The sequence below is a fragment of the Physeter macrocephalus genome, chromosome 4 (genome assembly GCF_002837175.3).
Source record: "Physeter macrocephalus isolate SW-GA chromosome 4, ASM283717v5, whole genome shotgun sequence".
NCBI lineage: Eukaryota > Metazoa > Chordata > Mammalia > Artiodactyla > Physeteridae > Physeter > Physeter macrocephalus.
The window spans coordinates 74,375,682-74,395,966 of NC_041217.1; the positions used below are offsets into that span (position 1 = coordinate 74,375,682).

The 20,285-nt window shown below is 40.3% G+C and overlaps 1 protein-coding gene across 2 annotated transcripts in view; it reads left to right on the top strand.

Moving 5' to 3' along the window:
- The first annotated feature begins 2,249 nt into the window (after window positions 1-2,249).
- SNX27 (sorting nexin 27) overlaps window positions 2,250-20,285 on the top strand; it is a 78,615-nt gene continuing 60,579 nt past the window's right edge. Inside the window, exon 1 of one of the 2 annotated variants that reach the window (XM_024116083.2) lies at window positions 2,250-2,686. In XM_024116083.2, the coding sequence (XP_023971851.1) occupies window positions 2,367-2,686 (320 nt within the window). In that variant the 5' untranslated portion in view covers window positions 2,250-2,366. Of the gene's footprint in view, window positions 2,687-12,739; window positions 12,930-20,285 lie in introns of those variants that run through there. The other variant, XM_055084315.1, reaches the window with a different exon arrangement.

Sequence of the window (20,285 nt, forward strand, 5' to 3'; positions counted from 1 at the left end):
AAGCCACCGCAATAAGAAGGCCGCACACCACAACGAAGAGTAGTTCCCGCTCGCCGCAACTAGAGAAAGCCTGTGCACAGCAACGAAGACTCAACAGGGCCAAATATTTAAAAAAAAAAAAAAAAGTGCTTAGAATAGTGTTTGGCACATAGTTACGTTGAGAGAGACAGTCCTTCATGGGTCTTTCATGCTTCTACCCATCTTCCTGGGTATGACAAGAATGCAAAGCCCTGACCGCTTTTTACCAGGGTCATTTCTCAGGGTTATGTTTACAGTGAGCAGCTGTGAGTAATGAAGTAAGCTCTCCCTCCAGGGCAAAGAACAGGTTTGCTTACTGCTTCCTGCAAAACAGCAGGTTCCCCAGCTGTGGTGTAAGCCCACCAAGTGCACAGCATTCATCTGAGCCCTTCATGTCATCCCTGTGGCCCTTGGGGGGGCAAGAGGAATTGACACAAAGGGGCTGAAGCTCAAGTTGCTCCCAATGTCACGAGTAAAAGTCTTTTGTCTCTGACCCAGGAATTTTGTGTCTTTTATCAGCATCCATGAAACAGTAACAGACTAATTTATTAGCCTGCCAGTAGAGTAAAATCAAATACCAGACTTGAGCAGTTAAGTGCTTAAGTAAGCTATTTTTCATTATTTTTGCTCTTGCTCTTCTTACTTGCCTTTGCCAGGCATTCTGCACAATATCTGCAAGTTTGTGTTTGGGTAGGTAGCCAAAAAACATCAATTGCTGCCATATGCAAAGAACTCTACTGTGTTGTTGGGGGAAACAAAATGAATTTGAAATAACGGTAACTTCAAAATCATTGCTCAATACTGTATGTTATCATTTATACGTGGAGTCTAAGAAATAAATCAAAGTAGTGAATATAACAAAAAAGAAACAGACTCTCAGTTACAGAAAACAAACTAGTTGTTACCATTGGGGAGAGGGAAGTGGGGAGGAGCGTGATAGGAGTAGGGGATTAAGAGGTACAAACTACTGTGTATAAAATAAATAAGCTACAAGGATATATTGTGCAGCACAGGGAATATAGCCAATATTTTATAATAACTATAAATGGAGTATAACCTTTAAAAATTGTGAATCACTATGTTGTATACCTGAAACTTACATAATATTGTAAATCACCTATACTTCGATAAGAAAAAAAAATGGATATTTTAAAACTTAAAAAACAAAATCATTGCTCAATTGAAATTATTACTTGGCCACTCTAATATCCAGGTCTAAATCACTGAGACCATATAGTTTCCTCTACATATGCTTTTTTACATAGATGGGGCAAGTTTTTATGTAGTTGCAATATATGAAAAGAAAGTTGTGCAAAAATAACTGGGCCTTAGTTCCTGTTACTTAACAGCTGGATGACTTTGGTTCAGTTTCCCAATACGTGAAACAGAGAAGTGAATTCATGACCCAGTTGTCTCACAAGATTGTTGGGGTCATTCAATAAAATAATGTATATAGGGACTTCCCTGGTGGTCCAGTGGTTAAGACTCCCTCTTCCACTGGGTGGAGGGGGGAGGCGCCGATTCCATCCCTGGTCAAGGAACTAAGATTCCGCCTGCGAGCCCGCGGGGCCTGAAAAAAAAAAAAAGTATGTAGACACATAAGGTACTGAGCAAACGAGTTGTTATAATTTAAGACTATGTTGAATCACAAACATCAAGTTGTCCTAATATTATTATTATTATTTTTTTTTTTTTTTTGCGGTATGCGGGCCTCTCACTGTTGTGGCCTCTCCCGTGTGGAGCACAGGCTCCGGACGCGCAGGCTCAGCGGCCATGGCTCACGGGCCTAGCCGCTCCTCGGCATATGGGATCTTCCCGGACCGGGGCACGAACCCGTGTGCCCTGCATCGGCAGGCGGATTCTCAACCACTGCGCCACCAGGGAAGCCCAATATTATTATTTTTTAAAGATTATGAAATGAAAGAAAAATAAAATATGCTCCACATCAGCAGATGAATCTGTCACCTCCACTCCAGGCTGGGTTACCTGCTCACCATCCAAAAGGACACTCCTAAGATGAGCTTGAAAGGTGAACTACAACCCCCAGCAGGCTTTGCGCCCCAATTGCGTCATATAACCTCAGCTCCGGCCCGGGCCCAGCCCTCTCCCCGCCCCCACCATTCAGAAACTACAACTCCCAGGAGGCTTCACGACGTCTAAACCGTCCTCTTTCCCCCCGCCCCCTGTCTCCCCTTTACCCGCGCCGGCAGATCCGTGGCCGGACTCGGGTCCCGCCGTCGGCGGAGTGGGCGCACGCGCCGGGGGTCGCGCGGCTGCTGAGAAGGCCGAGCACGCGCGGAGGGAGTGGAGGCGTAGGGTGGTGGGAGTACGGCTTGCTCGCTCGCAAGATGGCGGATGAGGACGGGGAAGGGATTCACCCCTCAGCCCCTCACAGGAACGGAGGTGGCGGCGGCGGCGGCGGCGGTGGGGGGTCTGGGCTCCACTGCGCCGGGAACGGCGGCGGGGGAGGCGGCGGCCCGCGGGTCGTGCGCATCGTCAAGTCCGAGTCCGGCTACGGCTTCAACGTGCGGGGCCAAGTGAGCGAGGGCGGGCAACTGCGGAGCATCAACGGGGAGCTGTACGCGCCGCTGCAGCATGTGAGCGCCGTGCTGCCCGGGGGGGCGGCCGACCGGGCCGGGGTGCGCAAGGGGGACCGCATTCTGGAGGTGTGAGTATCGGGGTTGCCCGCCGCCCCACCCCTTCCCCTCTGTCTGTCCCTGCATTTCCCCTCTACCCCTGTCACCCTCAGGCCTCACCTCCCCTCAACCCCCGAACCGGCCCCCCGCCCCTCCATGGAGGTTGGCCCTTTTACCTCCCCACACCCTGGTTTCTGGGACCCCCGCACCCTCCCTGTAATCTCCAGTGTCCCAGCGCCCCTACTGCTTTTACCCCTGCCCCCATTGCTTTGGCTTCTTTTTTGCACCCTTGCCTTCCCCTTTGGCATGCTGCTTTCTGCTCCTCGGTGCCCCTTGCTTTCCTCTTGTTGAACCTCTTTCTGCTTCTGACTGACAGCATCTCCTTTTCTGACCCAGCCACTGTGTGTCCTCCCCAAGTTCTCATCTTGAGCATCATAGTTTCTTGTTCTCCACCACTCCTTTTAGCCCCCGTGGACCGTCCCTTCTGCCCTCTACACCAAATAGGCAGGACCTTTGATCGGCTCCTACTTTTCTTCCGGAAACATCATCTCTCCACGTTGCACTCCTTTTTCTTTCCTTAGTTACCCTCTCATGGTTAAGCACTCCCTATATTTTTCTGTCCTACCGTGTGTCCCTTTCCTCCCCTCTTTTTTGTATTCATACTCTGAGAATACCTTCTTTTCTGACCCTTGCTTTTTTTTTTTTTTTGATGGTGGTGTCGTCTTTGACACGATAGTTTCTCTTCACAGTAGTCCCCTTATCACACCAGTATTTTGAATCTAGTGTCTCCATCACCACATCCCTCTGAGAGCATCCCTGTTCTGGCCCCTGTCTTCACTCCTGCACCATACTCATATTTCTTTTTAGTCGGGTTTGTGGTAGAGCTCTCCTTAGCTCCTACTTCCCGCAAACTACAGCCCCTTTTGGGTCTTTGACCTCCCCACTTTTTCAGGGCATGCCGTTTTCATTCTCTCTTCTAGTCTGTTCTCTTGTGATATCATGCTTGACTTTATCCTATTCTTTCTCTCTGAGGTGGTTTTCCCTTCTTTCTCTTTTTAGGCTCCTTCATGTTGAAACCCATCCTATTTCCTTGCTGCAGTCCCTCCCGCTTCATATTCCTTCATCCTTACTTCCTCACCGCATACCTTAAAAGCTCTGGCAGGATGCTGCCCTGTCTTGCAGTTTCTTTGCAGACCTCCTCCTACTCCTTTAATCCAGGTGTTACATTTATGTTTTTATACTTTGTATTAAGATTTGTATAGTGATTGCTGATTGACTGGTAGGTGGTGTATGCTCTCATTGTCTCCATTCTCCTCAGCAGTCTTCAATCCTGTATATCTCTCCTGCTTACTGACTCTATCTTGTATATTCTTTTTTCACACTTTTGCCCTCTCTTTCAGTGCTAGGATTTGCCCTCATGAATCTTTCTCTCTCTTTTTTTGGCCGCTCCGCGCGGCTTGAGGGATCTTAGTTCCTCCACCAGGGATCGAACCCAGGCCCACTGCAGTGAAAGCGCAGAGTCCTAACCACTGGACCGCCAGGGAATTCCCTCTTTCTCATTATTATAAATGTTATTTTAACCATAATTTCCATAACCTTCAGTCTTTCCTCTAGTAGAACAGTAGGTTTATACAGTAGGTTTGATCAAGGTTTCACGGGGATAAGTATTTTGAAGAACCTATAGAGTAGTCTGTCCCTTCTTATTTAGCTTATGCCTCTTACCCTTATCCTTGACATTCTTACTCTATGGTATCCATTCATTCTGTTTCCTCTTACCTTCCACCTCAAGAAAGAGTAGTTCAGGGCTTCCCTGGTGGCGCAGTGGTTGCGAGTCTGCCTGCCGATGCAGGGGACACGGGTTCGTGCCCCGGTCCGGGGGGATCCCACATGCCGCGGAGCGGCTGGGCCCGTGAGCCATGGCCGCTGGGCCTGCGCGTCCGGAGTCTGTGCTCCGCAACGGGAGAGGCCACGGAAGTGAGAGGCCCGCGTAACATAACAACAAAACAAACAAACAAACAAAAAACAGAAAGAGTAGTTCACCAAAGTAAGTGTTTGAAGCTACTATACCTTTCCTCTGTCCTTCCTGTAAATAGATGTGTTTGTTTTTCTGTTAATGTCCTATGACTTTTCTGGTGCTCTGGCAATATATTCTTAATTTTTTGGGTGTCAGGGCATTCAGATACATAATGCAGTAGTGACCTTTTGCTTTGTACCTGGGCACCTAATTCTTTTCTTTCTAGATAACTCAAAATCTGTGGCTGATGTTTCCTTCTGATAGAAGCTCTTGGAATTGTGATTTTCCTTTCCCTTTGGAAGTTAACTTTGTATCCAGCTGTTTATTTTTAAATTTAAAACTGAAGTATTTATTTAAAATTATAAATTTATCATAAAGTTCTAAATCATTTACTCTTTACTGGAGTAGAGTACTGTGGTTTTTGCAGCAGAGGCCAGATATAAACTAGGTACTGTAAAGGAGACCTCAGATGATTCCCTAGACAGATAGAAGGACTTGCCTCAGGCCCAGGTTCCAGTCTAGGCCCATTTCTTCTTATAGAGAAAAGACATTACATTTTAGTGGTGATGAGTAGACAACTTTCTCTCTTTTAGTGGGCGGGGCAAAAAGAGCACTCTTTGCTTAGAGAACCTTTTTCTGGAAGGTTGTGATGATTGGACATCTACCTGGCTGTGGGTTCTCACCTTCCAACTGTATTTTGATTTCCAAATTCTTTGAAGTTTCTCCGCTACTATAGTGAAAATAGTGATAGTTGTAACACAGAGCCAAGATAGGTGGTAAATTGTTTGGGTCCTCAACTATACAGTTTCTTTCTCTTTCCTTCCCTTCTTCCAAAGTCTACATCTTCTCCTTAGGTTTTCAAGTGAGAGGAGGAAAACAGAGACCAAACAGACATTGTTCTTGAGGGATATCTGTATCTTCTACTTGTTTTGATCTTGGTTAGGGTTATGCTAATTTTCCTAAAGCATTCTTTAGGCAACACTTTTTTCTGTCTCTCACCCAAGTTCCTTAAATTAACCTCTCTGTTGTCCCAGGTAAGCTTTGCATGTTGATGAAGTAGGGTCAAGTAGGGTCAGAGTAGGCATAGGTAGATTATTATTGTGTAGATGTAGTTTGTATCGAGTTATAGGTGGATGTCTGGACCTCCTTAAACAGATAATTGTTGATTAAGACTTTTCCCTATTTTAGACACTTTCCTCCAATACGCATATTATTTTATTCCAATTTTCATATATTGCAGTAGTTTGGACAACTGATAGAGGTTTGAAAGAACAGATGAGATTTACGAGAATAGAAGCTTGGACAAAGAAGAGCATTATTTCTGTGCATTTCTTTAAAGGCTGCTTACCAAAGCCTTGTCCTGACTGAATCTTGGAGAAGTCAGTAAATTAAATTCAGTATGGTTTTGTTTGTCCTTTCTCCCTTCAAAACTGACTAGATTCTAACTGGTTAGGGAAAGAGTCATGTTGCAGGGCTTGGTACTGGAGTATGAACAAGCCTTCTGGGCTCTGAATTTTACTGCAGATGGAAAGTTTTCTTGAATGGCAATGTTAGTCTCCACCTTGTAATTTTTCCAGTGTAACATATATTGAGTGTCTTCCCTTTGATGTGTATATACTTGTAGACTAGTGAGTGAAGGATGCTTTCAACAAATAGAACCAAAATAAATATGTCTTTGCACTAATCATATAGCATGTGAAGTAATATTAGACTTCAGGTGATTTTCTTAAGGTTAAGATAGTTTCAAGGGCTCTTGATTGATTTCTTGAGAGATGCCCTTAGGAGGGTTTAAGTGTGAGTGGATATGGATATTGTACTGTCTGTTTTTGAGAGATTAGGTTTGTCTGTTGGCTAGTTTGTTTTGTCTCTTTGGTATTTGGATAATATGGTCTTCAGTAAGCATGGACCCTAAGGTTGGCTTGTAGGCGTTCAATATCATGATATATTTATGCTAGGCAAAGAGTATATGCCTTACTTCTTTTTTTAAAAAATTAATTAATTAATTAAGTTTATTTTTGGCTGCGTTGGGTCTTCGTTGCCGTGGACGGGCTTGCTCTAGTTGAGGCGAGCGGGGGCTACTCTATGTTGTGGAGCGCGGGCTTCTCATTGCAGTGGCTTCTCATTGCAGAGCACGAGCTCTAGGTGCGTGGGCTTCAGTAGTTGCGGCACGTGGGCTCTAGAACACAGGCTCAGTAGTTGTGGCTCACGGGCTTAGTTGCACCGTGGCAAGTGGGATCTTCCCGGACCAGGGCTCTAACCCATGTCCCCTGCATTGGCAGGCGATTCTTAACCACTGCACCACCAGGGAAGTCCCACCTTACTTCTTGATAGCTACAAGATAATATAACTTTTCTGTATTAAAGTTAAACCATAAGAAAAAGATGTTTTTGTGTGTATATATATTTGTTTAGTGATAATTTATTTTAAAAACGTATAAATATGTCATGGGCATTCTTTTTTTGTTTTTTTTAAATTTTATGTGAAAATTTGAAAATTGACTAAAAAGAGGTTGGGGCCACACGAAGTATTTTTATGAGTTAAAAAGTACCTTCTTAGGATCTGCTTTCTCAGTTGTAGGTGAATTCTATTTGGCTTAGATTCTCCAGGTAGGTTTTGGAAATGGTGTTTGAAATCATGGTTATTGATCAAAGGAAGTTCTCATGGCAGTGATTCTCAAGCTTTAGTGAGCGTAAGAATCACTGGGTGTGCTTGTCAAAAGTATGGATTCTCAGGCTCACCCTTTAAAGGTTATGATTCAGTAGGTCTTGCACGGGGCCTAGAAATCTTTATTTTTTACTCCCTGGCCAGGTGTGGGTAATGCAGCCAACATACCCACCCCATACCTGGAGTGAAACTACAAGCCTTTAATTCTCTGTTCATTTTATTGTCATGATTATGTAGAGAGTCATTAGCTAAGACTATATGAACAAAGTGATTTGTTAGGCTCTTGAAATCCCAGCCCTTAGGAAAATCAGTTCAGTAGATAGTGGACTAACTGTTGTATCTAATCATCTACACTTTATTTATTGAATCTTGATAAGCTGTTGTAATAAAGGTGAGGGTTAAGAGGTAGAGCAAGTTAATAATTATTATATCACTTTGCAATTTGTATAGTGTTACAGTTTGCACAGTGTTTTTACATTTGATCTTCACAAGAACCTTGTGAGATAGGGAAAATATAAGCTCCTTGGTGGCAGGGACTATGTCTATGCTGTTTCCGTAGCTAAATATCTAGCGGCACATAGAAAGTACTCTTCCATAAACGCTTGCTGAATGAATGTATGAGTATTATCCCTATTTCATAAGAGAGGAAACTGGGTGTTGCACTAATGAATGTCAACCAGAATTAAACCCAGGTCTTTGGAAGCTAAATCCAGTGTATTTTCCATTTCTTTGTTTTCTCAGCTATTCTTGACTGTTAATAGTTAGCTATTCTTGACTGAAGTCACTTAAAATTCTTAAAATTCAGTCATATCCCTATGAAGTTGGATAGCAGTTGAACTTTGGTTCTATGATTTTGAAATGTAACTGTGTTATATCTTTATTTACCCTGTCTCTCTTATTGTTAAATTGGGTAGAAGACAGGGGACCAAAATAGGCATTCTTTGCCCTTATTTATTGCTATCTTTATTGGTTATCAGTGAAGAGAGCATGAAGATCGTAATTGCAACCCCAAGAAATAGTTTTAATTCCATAGGTAGTGGTGGTGGCAAAATAATAAAACTAAATTTGAAAATAGCATTATCTTCCCCACAGAAATGTTTTCTGCAACATTGCTGTGACCAGGAAAAGATTTTTTGTTAGTAATGTGAAGATTTGTTTGGGTCATATAAGTTACTGTGAAGAACAATTCTTTTTCCAGCCACCACTTTTCCAGTTTGTTTCAGGAGAGGGTTTATTACCATGCTCTAAAGGATAATTGTTTTTTCAGATAAGTCCCGTTGGGAATAATTCTTATGATCTGGTAGATAAGCAAAGAGACTCTCAGTTGACAAGCAAACATTTACAATTTATGATCACTCTACGGTGCTTTGGGAGCATGATCTGTGGTAAGTTCATTTATTAGATGCTGACATTGCTGGCACAAAGGATATTGTAGTGGTTTAGGTTAGCGCCAGTTAAGGTCATTCTGTTCTTCGACTGTAAGCTATAGAGATGGTTTCTGTGCTTCACTTAGGCAGTCTAGTAAGAGCCAGTGTATGGGTGGTGCAATTCCAGGCCCACATTTGGAAAAAAAAAATTTAGGCAGTTTAAAACCATTTTTAAAAAAATTGAAACTCATAGATTTTATATTACACCCAGTTAAAAATAAAACCACCTGAAACAAGTTTCACAAAACTGTGTTTACTAGTATCATGCACTCTGGTATTTTTTAGTCCGTCAGTATTTTGGGTTTTTTGTTTTGTTTTTTGAATGCTGATGGTGGCCCACTGCATTAATTTCATGACTCATTAGGTTGTAATCCACTGTTTGAAAACAGTGATTTAGGGTATCAGTTTTATGATGTTGGCTAATATCTCCTCATGTTCAGCCTGGTACCACAATTAAGCACAAACTATGTGTAAAGTACTGTTAGGCTTGTATGAGTCACAGAGTCCCTGCATCTCTGCCCTTGGGAAACTTACACTGCAGTGGGGAAGGTGCATGTAAACAACTTACTGTATGTAAAGCAAAATGAAATAATGGAGATAAATGAAAAACACAATGGAGTTTAGAGGTAAGAAGAGTGAATATGCTTGAGAAGATTGGAAGATTTGTGGGTGGATAGGTCATAGAAGGCTTTTAAACTGTGATTGAAGGACAGGTGTAATTTTAGTAGGCAGAAGAGGGGGAAGGATTTTATAGGCTGAGGTAACTGTGTGACCAAAGGGAGGATCTTAGGATAACAAGGAATCTAAAGTTGCTGTTTGTTTATAGACACCTGTGCTTCAGGTTAGATCAAATGGGGTTTTGATTGCCGTGCTAAAAAGTTTGGATTTTATTCTGTTTTTGAGGTCAAAATATCGTTGTATGTGCATTAATACCCAGGACTCCCTGAGAATTTAGGTGTTTTACGCGGGCCTCTCATTGCCGTGGGCTCTCCCATTGCAGAGCACAGGCTCTGGACGCGCAGGCTCAGCGGCCATGGCTCACAGGCCCAGCCGCTCCGCGGCATGTGGGATCTTCCCGGACCGGGGTACGAACCCGTGTCCCCTGCATTGGCAGGCGGACTCTCAACCACTGCGCCACCAGGGAAGCCCAAGAATTTAGTTTTTATTTAATTATTTACCTGAAGAGGTTGAATAACATTTCCAAGGCCAAAGAGGAAAATCACTGTTAGAAGAATTTCAGAGCAGCTACTCTCTTGGGCTGTCTTGTACTATATAAAGAAGGGAACTAAAGACAACTAAGCTCTAATGCCAGAGCTGGAAGCAGCTGGTGAGGAGCTGGTTGCCTTTAATTTGTATATGTATTTTACTCACAGCACAGTTCAGCTTCTCAAATACCTGTTTCTCTTTCTCTTATGTTTTATATGACTGTACTTACTATTGTGTTTACAGTTGATAAGTTTGATCCTATATGCTGTAGGTCCACTTGTGCTCTGCCCTACAGATGTTCTGTTTTAGCTGTACTCCTCTGATTTGAAGATGCCTCCTTTAATTTAAATCTTTTATTTTGGCATATAGCATGTTGCTGAGAGTTGAGTGGGACTGAAGACAGATGGGGAACTTAATACGTAGAGTACGAAGATTTATACCTGCAGTCTACCTTCAAAATGAAAATTCTTACAAAGATCCTTCAAATAAGTTTATTTATTTATTTGGCTGTGTTGGGTCTTCGTTGCTGCGCGCGGGCTTTCTCTAGTTGTGGCGAGTCGGGGGCTAGTCTTCGTTGTGGTGTGCGGGCTTCTCATTGCGGTGGCTTCTCTTGTTACGGAGCATGGGCTCTAGGCGCACGGGCTTCAGTAGTTGCAGCACGCCGGCTCAGTAGTTGTGGATCATGGGCTCTAGAGTGCAGGCTTAGTAGTTGTGGCGCACAGGCTTAGTTGCTCTGGACCAGGGATTGAACCCATGTCCCCTGCATTGGCAGGTGGATTCTTAACCACTGCGCCACCAGGGAAGCCCCAGATAAGTTTAAGAATTGGTGGTGACCATACAGTGAATTTCTCCTGTCAGTAATGTGAGGGGTACTTCAGAATTCGATTTTGTGATATGGTATCAGTCAAATGCTAGGTAGTATGTGTGTAGTCTCTTTTGTTTATTATTTATTGCTCCCTGCTAACTAATAAGGTTTTCATATAGTTGAGGAAATACACCTATCTGCAAGGTATTAAAGTTGCAGAGTAAGGTACTGCGTTTGAGTACTCTTATGTGTACTTCCTTTAATGAACTTCCGTTGTTATGAAAACATCTTTTAAAAAAATGGTTTTTGCTTAAGCTATCTGAAATTGCAGATTCTTGTGTCAGACCTCAGAGCAAGACTAGAATGACAGGTCTATGTACTCTGTGGACTTGAAGCACAAGTAATTAGTTTACTTCTCTTTGGAAAAGTGCAGAGCAGTCTGCAGAGTCAGCTGCTTGTGTGGATTTTCTCCCAGCTGCTTTGAAGAGGCTGATTACTCTTACAGAACTATTCAGTGCGATTAACCAGGAAGCTGTCTCTCTCCCCTCCAACCCCCTGCCCCTGACAGTACTTTTATTATCTGTGGGCCTATCTAGTTTTAGTTATATTTATTTAGTATGTTTTGAAAATTGGGAGATTGATTAACTTAATATTTGGAGATGTGATGACCTCTGTGAAAGTTTTGGAAACTTCTTCCAACTTCTTTTGCTGATCAGTTTAATCATGATAAAGTTTGTAATTTATAAAGTGTGTAGTTTGTCTACTGAATGTACCATGCAGGTTACTTAATTCTTTTTACCCAAAATTATGATCATTTTGATTCTGGTAGGGTTAAAAACTATTTTTTGGATTTGTTTTCTCAAGGTACGTAACTTGCATCTCTTTTCTTAGAAACGACAATGAGTTTTGTTCTCTCTACCTGGTGTTTTGAATCCAAGGAAATGTGACACTAAGGTTTCCCTTTCTGAATTGTGTGCTAATAGATTATTTTAGATTTCCCTGGCCTACCAAATTATCCTTTATGTTGCTGATTTGGAAAAGGTCTTACTGTAACTTTCTTCTTATTCAGTATGCTGAAATAGACTACAACTTACAAAAACTGTACTGTAGTCTTTGTTCCTCAGCTTCCAAAAGAAATTGCGCAAATTTAATTTGGGTTAAAGGATGGTATTTGATTGCTGAAGGGCCATATCACTTAAAAAGTATCTCTTGTTATTCATTTCTAAGGGCTTCTTACATAGATGAAGGTATTTTGAACTGTTTTTTCAGTAGTAGTGATAGATTTACATTTCTCCTCACACTCAAATACAGTACCTCTGGAGACTAATTGAATATTTAGGAAATGGGTGTTGGGATTCAGGGTGCAGTTTGTCACTGCAGAACAGACTTATTAGATCACATGAGGAATCATGTTTTTAATTGCATTATGTGGTAATTCAGAAATAGTAGTGAAATAGAACTTTAAAATATTAAGATTCCTTCTTTGGTAATTTACCTGACTTGCAAACTAAGGTTGTTGATAAAGCAAGTAGATTTTATTCTTTAATTAACTTTCACTGTACACCAAACTAAAAACATTGGGGAGTTGCATTTAAATTGGCCATTTAGGCAATGGTTCAAATTATAGCAGATCTCAAAGCCTGAGCTGCTGTTGAGAAATGCTTTAGGACTGATTATGTGTTTTGCTGGTGAATAACTGATTGAGGGGGCCTGAGAAATAGGGTAGATAGGAGGAGAATGAGTTAGTCAGTCAGGTTAGGGAAACCATTATGGCTATTAGCAACTTTCTTACCTTTATCTAGCATTCATTATCCGGCAGGGTGAGGAAGTAACCTATTTTCACATCCAGCTTTACATTTAAATTGAACCATAGAGTTGTTATATGCTGATCAAGTTTTTGGTTCTTTTTTTTTGTTTTGTTTTTTCTTTTTTTTTGTGGTACACGCGCCTCTCACCTCTGTGGCCTCTCCCGCTGCGGAGCACAGGCTCCGGAAGCACAGGCCCAGCGGCCATGGCTCACGGGCCCAGCTGCTCCGCGGCATGCGGGATCCTCCCGGACCGGGGCACGAACCCCTGTTCCCTGCATCGGCAGGCGGACTCGCAACCACTGCGCCACCAGGGAAGCCCCTGATCAAGTTTTTAAAGACAAAAGTTGAAAAGTAAGCAAACAAAAAAATCTTATCCAAACAAGATAAATGTATACTTTTATAGCTTTAGTATCGGAAATTTCTTTAAGACTTTACTGGTAATACTTTAGCCTCTGTCGTGTGAGGAAACCCATTGTGCTTAAATTTTTTAACTAAGTGTGGTGCATTTAGTTTTTATGAGATGAAACAATATAATTATAATAGATTATTCCCAGAATTAACATAAAATAAAGGCTGCTTTTTAAATGTCAACATGTTTATTTCTTATTCCTTCTTCTTACCTCATTTTGCTATGCTTGGAATCAGTGTTTATTTTTTTAAAAATTAATAAAAACAATTTACTTTTATTTTCAGTATATTTCAGTAAAAGAAAACACAGCCTCACTTTGGTATTGCTTACACAATTGAATGTCATATTTTACTCTTAACCATTATTTTTTTTGCTACCCATAATAGAAAACAAAATGATCACTAATACTAAGGCTTGAAAAATGTAGAGCTTGCATAATATTTTTAGTACTTCCCTCTAAATAGTGAAACCAGTATAAAAGTTAAAAATAAGGACTGAAATTATGGAAGTGCATGAAGGAAAACTAGTATTGAGTTTATGTGCTAATCTTAATAATTTTTTTTCTTTCACTCAGGGAAAACTTTTTAATGAGTGCTTACTACATGACACATACAATATTAGACCCTGGGGATAGGAAGCTGAATGACATGTAGTCTTTGCACTAAGGAATTTTAGGTTTGGTGGAGAAAGCGGCAGCCTTAGGTTATTTCTTAAGCCCAGTTGACCTGATTCTCATTCCTCCTCCCTAACCTCCCCCATCCTGCCTCACCACAATGGGATGAACAAGTTTAGAGCAATTCCTCCAAGCCGCCATAAGTACTTTTCTGCCCTTAGTTATCTATACTAGTAATGCAAGTGCCTAGAGACTATGTGCATATTCACAGGAGTCTTCCAGACACAAAATGTACTAAAACTAGGAGTACTGTATAGTTTATTGTCCAGACCAAGACACTTGAAAATGAAAGGGGCCCATTAATTTTGCTAGGATAAAAGGTGTAAACTAGTTGTGTCCTGGCCATGTGGAGCACAGATCCAAAGCCTTAGTAATTTTAATATAGGAGGCTGTTTTAAAATTCTAAGACTAGAATTTTGTATTTATTAGGAGGGAAATGAACAAGTTTGTTTTTATTCTTGGTGTCAAGTTGTTACATTGGCCTTACAGGTAATATCAGATAACAAATGAACTTTTCTTCTGAATAGCTTGATTATAATTTTATATTGATTTTTAAAATACCTTAAAGCCTTAAGCCTTATTATACTTTTTTAAATTGAATGACAAGATTGATTTATTTAGAAATAAGTCTACCTGTGTAGATTATATTTGTATCCTGATTGCCTTGGAACTAGAAGGTTTGAGGAATCTATTACTCCTTCCCAAGTAGTAAACCCTTGTTACTTGTGGCTGGAGGTATTATGGTCGAAAGACAGATGATGCTTATTTGTACTTTTCCTGCCTCAGGCAGCATTCTTTGTGAATAGAACACCCAGCCAAGGGTAAAAAGTCCCAGTGATGGTGAGCAGCTTATTTGACAAGTTATTTATTCTTTTTTACCTCTTTGGGAAGACTAGATGCTGATTGACATACCTCTCAGTTTCTCAACCCTGCCAGGGCCATACTTTATTGTTATTAGTACTCTCTTTCGCCCAGCATTAAATTTTTGGATGTAGGTGCTTTAAAATATTGGTATAAATATTGAATTTTGCTTTTGATACTTAAAAAAGGCTTTGGTAAGGGTTTGTGAATCAGGGCTCTCCATAGACTGCATAGCCTCCACCGTTATAAACATCCCCCACCAAAGAGGTACATTTGTTAGAATTGATGAGCCTATGTTGACACATCATTGTCACTTAAAGTCCATAGTTTATTTTAGGGTTCACTCTTGGTGTTGTATATTCTATGTGTTTGGACAAATTTGTAATAACAGTATCTGCCATTGTAGTATACAGAGTAGTTTCACTGCCCTAAAAATCCTCTGTGCTCTGCTAATTCATTCCTCTCTCCCCCTAAGCCCTGGCAACTACTGATCTGTGTACTGTCTCTATAGTTTTGCCTCTTCCAGATTATCATACAGTTAGAATCATATAGTATGTAGCCTTGTCTTCTTTCACCTAGTAATATACATTTAAGTGTCCTTGTCTTTTTATGGCTTGATAGCTCATTTCTTTCTAGTGATGAATAATATTCCATTGTCTTCTGGATCTACCACAGTTTATCCATTCCTCAACTGAAGGACATCTTGGTTGCTACCAAGTTTTGGTAATTATGAATAAAGCTGCTTATAAACATCTGTGTGCAGGTTTTTGTGTGGACAAAAGTTTTTGACTCCAAAGAGCGTAATTGCTGGATCCAGGTGGTAAGAGTATGTTATTTTTATAAGAAGCCACCAAACTGTCTTCCAAAGTATACCCTTTTGCATTTCCACCAGCAATGAATGAGAGTTCCTGTTAAGCCATATCCTCGTCAGCATTTGGTGTTGTCAGTGTTTTGGATTTTGGTCATTCTAGTAGGTGTTTAGTGGTATAAAATTCATTTTTTAAATTATAAGAGTAATGTGTTAGTAATGTTAGAAAATTTGGAGACTAAGGAAAAAAAAATCACCCATCATCTTATCATCCTAACACAACTACTTTTTGTGTTTTGGCTGTCTTTTTTTTTTTTTTTTTTTTTGCGGTACGCGGGCCTCTCACTGTTGTGGCCTCTCCCATTGTGGAGCACAGGCTCTGGACGTGCAGGCCCAGCAGCCATGGCTCACGGGCCCAGCTGCTCCGGGGCATGTCGGATCCTCCTGGACCGGGGCACGAACCTGTGTCCCCTGCATCAGCAGGTGGACTCTCAACCACTGTGCCACCAGGGAAGCCCTTGGCTGTCCTTTTTTAATGTATTTGTTATGAAGTCACACTGTTACATATAATTTGTGATCTAATTTTTAGAATTAATAGACCATTTTCTAGAATAGTTTTAGATTTACGGAAAAATTGAACAGATAGTGTAGAGTTTCCATATATACATCCCCCACTCCCACCATACAGTTTCTCCTCTTATATAAGTATGGTTATTTATTAAATGTTTAACATTTGTTAAAATAAGTGAACCAATGTTGATCCATTATTACCAACTGAAACCCATAGTTTATCCTGATTTCGTTAGTTTTTACCTAATGTCTTTCTGTTCCGGGATCCCATCGAAGATACCACGTTACATTTAATTGTCGTGTCTCCTTAGACTCATATTGGCTGTGACATTTTCTCAGTCTTTCCTGTTTTTGATGACCTTGACACTTTTGAGGAGTACTGGTCAGGTATAGTATGCCTGACTATTAGAATTTGTCTGATTTTTTTTCATGATTAGATTGGAGTTTTGGTGATTTGGAGAGGACAGTCACAGAGGTAAAATATCATTTTCATCAGTTCATATCAACGGTACATACTATCATCATGAGTTATGACTGTTGATATTGACCTTGATCATCTGGCTAAAGTAGTATTTGCCAGGTTTCTCTACTTTAAAGTTATTCTCCTCCTCCTCTCCCCGCTCTTCATACTGTACCCTTTGGATAGGAGTCACTGTATGCAGCCCACAGTTAAGGAGTGGGAAGTTATGCTTTTCTCCTTTAGTATGTAGTAACTGTATAATTTATTTGGAATTCTGCATAGGAGAAGAATGTCTCTTCTCCCCTGTGTATTAATTTATTCTGTCATTTATTTATATCAGTTGGGCTCATGGATATTTATTTTATACTTTGGGTTGTATAATCTGATACTGCCACTTTATTTTGTTGCTCCAGTTGTTCCAGAATCGGCCATTGGTAGCTCTTTCAGTTGGCTTCTGTGCCCTTCTACTATACTCTCATCAATGTGTGTTTTTTTGTTTTGTTTTGTTTTTGAGCACTTCCTTACTTTCTGGTACTACACAGTGCTCCAGGCTCATCTTGTGTGTTTCCTGCCCCAGTCCTAGAATCAGCCATTTCTCCAAGAGGCACTGGTTCTTTTTACTGGAGAATGTTATTAGAAACCAAGATCTAGGCATTAGGTATGGTTCTTGCTAAGAGGGTTTACTTTCTTTCAGGCCCTCAGAGCAAAGAAATATATGTGTGTTTATTAATCCCTGTATATACACATATCTATAAATATTTCTATATGTAACCATCTGTATCTATATTAAGTTAAACATGAGTTCTTACTGATGTCTCTAGCTTTTCTTCATTACTATATGGATGTTTTATCCCCCTCCTCTTGCTGATTTGTACATTTCCACTCCAACAGTGAGAAACTTGGCTCCCTACATCCACCATTTATTTAATTTTTCAATTCCAGTATACATGTGTAGTAATACCAGATTTGTTAACCTGTACCTCTGCGGGAAACAACTTTATTGACTAGAATACAGTACTTATGTGCAGTCCCTTTGGCCTTTAATCTTACAGAATTCATTCATTTCCAGTTACTTAGGTCTGTAACTTTTCCCCCCTACACACTTCCATGAGGTTTTTTGAAATAGATTTGAAATACAGTTAGATTCTCTTGTTATAGCCTGGAATTCTCTGAACCTACTGATTTAAGAAAAAGTTGCATATATTAAGGTTTACTCTTTGTGTGGTAAAGTTCTGTAGGTTTTGACAAGTGCATCCTGTCATGTATGCAGTGTACAGTATCATACGGAATAGTTTCACTGCCCTAAAAATCCCCTGTGCTTCACTTATTCATCCCTCCCCTCCCTGCAAGCCCCTGGCAGCACACTGATCTTTGCCTTTTCTGGAATGTCATATAATTAATTGGAGTCATACAATGTGTAGCCTTTTCAGATTGGCTTCTTTCCCTTAGCAATATGCATTTAAGATTCCCGCATGTCTTTTTGTGGCTTGAGAGCTCATTTCTTTTTATAGCTGAGTAATATTCCATCATCTAGATGTACCACTTTTGTTTATCCATTCACTTATAAAGGACATCTTGGTTGCTTCTGGTTTTTGGCAATTATGAATAAAGCTGCTATAAACATCTGTGTGCAGGTTTTTGTGTGAATATAAGTTGTCAACTCAATTGGGTAAATACCTAGGAGTGTGATTGCTGGATATTATGGTAAGACTATGTTTAGCTTTTTAAGAAACTGTCAAACTGTCTTGCAAAGTGGCTCTACCATTGAATGAATTGCTGTTGCTCCACATCGTCACCAGCATTTGATATTATTGTGTTTTTTATTTTTATTTATTTTTTTGTTTGTTTGTTTGTTTTTTGCGGTACGTGGGCCTCTCACTGTTGTGGCAACGGGAGAGGCTCCGGACCGGGAGAGGCTCCGGACGCGCAGGCTCAGCGGCCATGGCTCACGGGCCCAGCCCCTCCGCGGCATGTGGGATCTTCCCGGACGGGGGAACGAACCCGTGTCCCCTGCATCGGCAGGCAGACTCGCAACCACTGCGCCACCAGGGAAGCCCATTGTGTTTTTTTTAACCAATCAAATAGGTATTTAATGGTATTTGCAGTTCTCCAATGATGAGTGATGTTGAGTAACTTTTATAAGCTTATTTACCGTCTGTATTTCTTCTTTAAGAGGTGTCTGTTCAGATCTTTTGCCCATTTTTTAATACATTAAAAAAATTTGTTTATTTATTTATTTATTTTGGCTGCGTTGGGTCTTCCTTGTGGCACACGGGCTTCTCTAGTTGAGGCTCATGGGCTCTAGAGCACACAGGCTCAGTAGTTGCAGAACTCGGGCTTAGTTGTGGTATGTGGGATCTTAGTTCCCTGACCAGGGATAGAACCCGGGCCCCCTGCATTGGGAGCGCAGAGTCTTAACCACTGGACCACCAGGGAAGTCCCTGCCCATTTTTAACTGGCTTGTTTTCTTATTGTTGAGTTTTAAGTTTTAAGGTTCTTTTATATTTTGGATACAAGTCCTTTATCAAATGTTTTCCAAATATTTTTTCCCAGTCTGTGACTTGGTTTTCTTAACAGAGTCTTTAACAGAGCAGAAGTTTTTAATTTTTATAAAATTCATCTTAGCAATTTTGTCTTTCATGGATCACATTTTTGTTGTCTAAAATCTCATTGTCATACCCATCACTAGATTTTCTCCTGTGTTATCTTTTAGAAGTTGCATTTTTATAATCCACTTCTTAACATAACATTGGCCCAAACATATTTATAGTTTATTTTGTTCTTCATATTTACAATTTTAAATGATTGCTTTATAGTTAAATTGTTTTGCTATAATTTTCTTTACCATTCATTTCCCCTTATTGCTGACTTTTTATAAGAACAGAAATTTGGAAACAACCTAAATAATGAACATACTTGTACCTTGCTTTTTCTGTGTTCAGGATTATTTCATTTCTTTCAACAAATACTTGAGAATGGTCTACATGCCACTGTAAAGTTCTTGCCCTCATGGAGCTCATATTTTGATGATTTCCTTAGGATAAATTCTCAGTAAGGCCATTTTGGGTTGAAAGAACATGAACATTTTTATGACTTTAGATGCATATTACCAGTGAAATTGCTTTCCAAAAGGATTTTACCTGTTTATGTAGTCATCGTCTCATTTTCCACATAAGTTAACATTAAGAGTAATTGAGATAATAGTTTTGTGCTTTTAAAATTGTTAACCAGATGGTTTATTAGAAAAAACGCAAGCATTTTAGAAACCTTTGACCATTTACTTTCTCTAGTTGTACTTCTCTTGTCCTGTCAGTAAATTAGGTGTTCTAAAATGTTATTATTTCTGAAACAAAATTCCAAAAAGTTCTTGATATTTAGTGGTCTGGCATTGTACTTTGGTACAGACACGATCAAGCTTGACTTCCTTTGGCTATTTTTATTGCTTATGCATGTCTGAATCCCTTATCTCCAGAGTGTAAGGGCAAAGTACAGCATGATTGCTAAGACAATTAGTCAGTTATGTGACTTGATTGTTTGCCGAAGTTAGATAGCAAAGAGGCAGAGGTGGATGAAAAGGAGTCAACCTAAGCCAGCCAGATGATTTAACTGCAAAATTTAAAAGGACATGTCTTTACATTTCAGTAGAGTAGTTCCTTGTTTTTATAGTCTAGTGTCTAGTATAGATGTACTCAACAACTGGGCAATGAACCAGTGAAAAGTCAAAGGAAGTGTCGTTCTTTTGATGAGTCAGGGGACTGTTTTTCTCCAACTTGTAAGATCTTCACCCAGTTTCCAAGAAAATATATTGCAGAGAAGATAGGGAGTTTGTTTAAAAAGCTTTGTGTAATTGAAAAGATAGAAAAGCTATGTTAAATTTTAAAAATTACCTATAGTTCCATAGTTACCCTAACTTAGCTATTTTCATA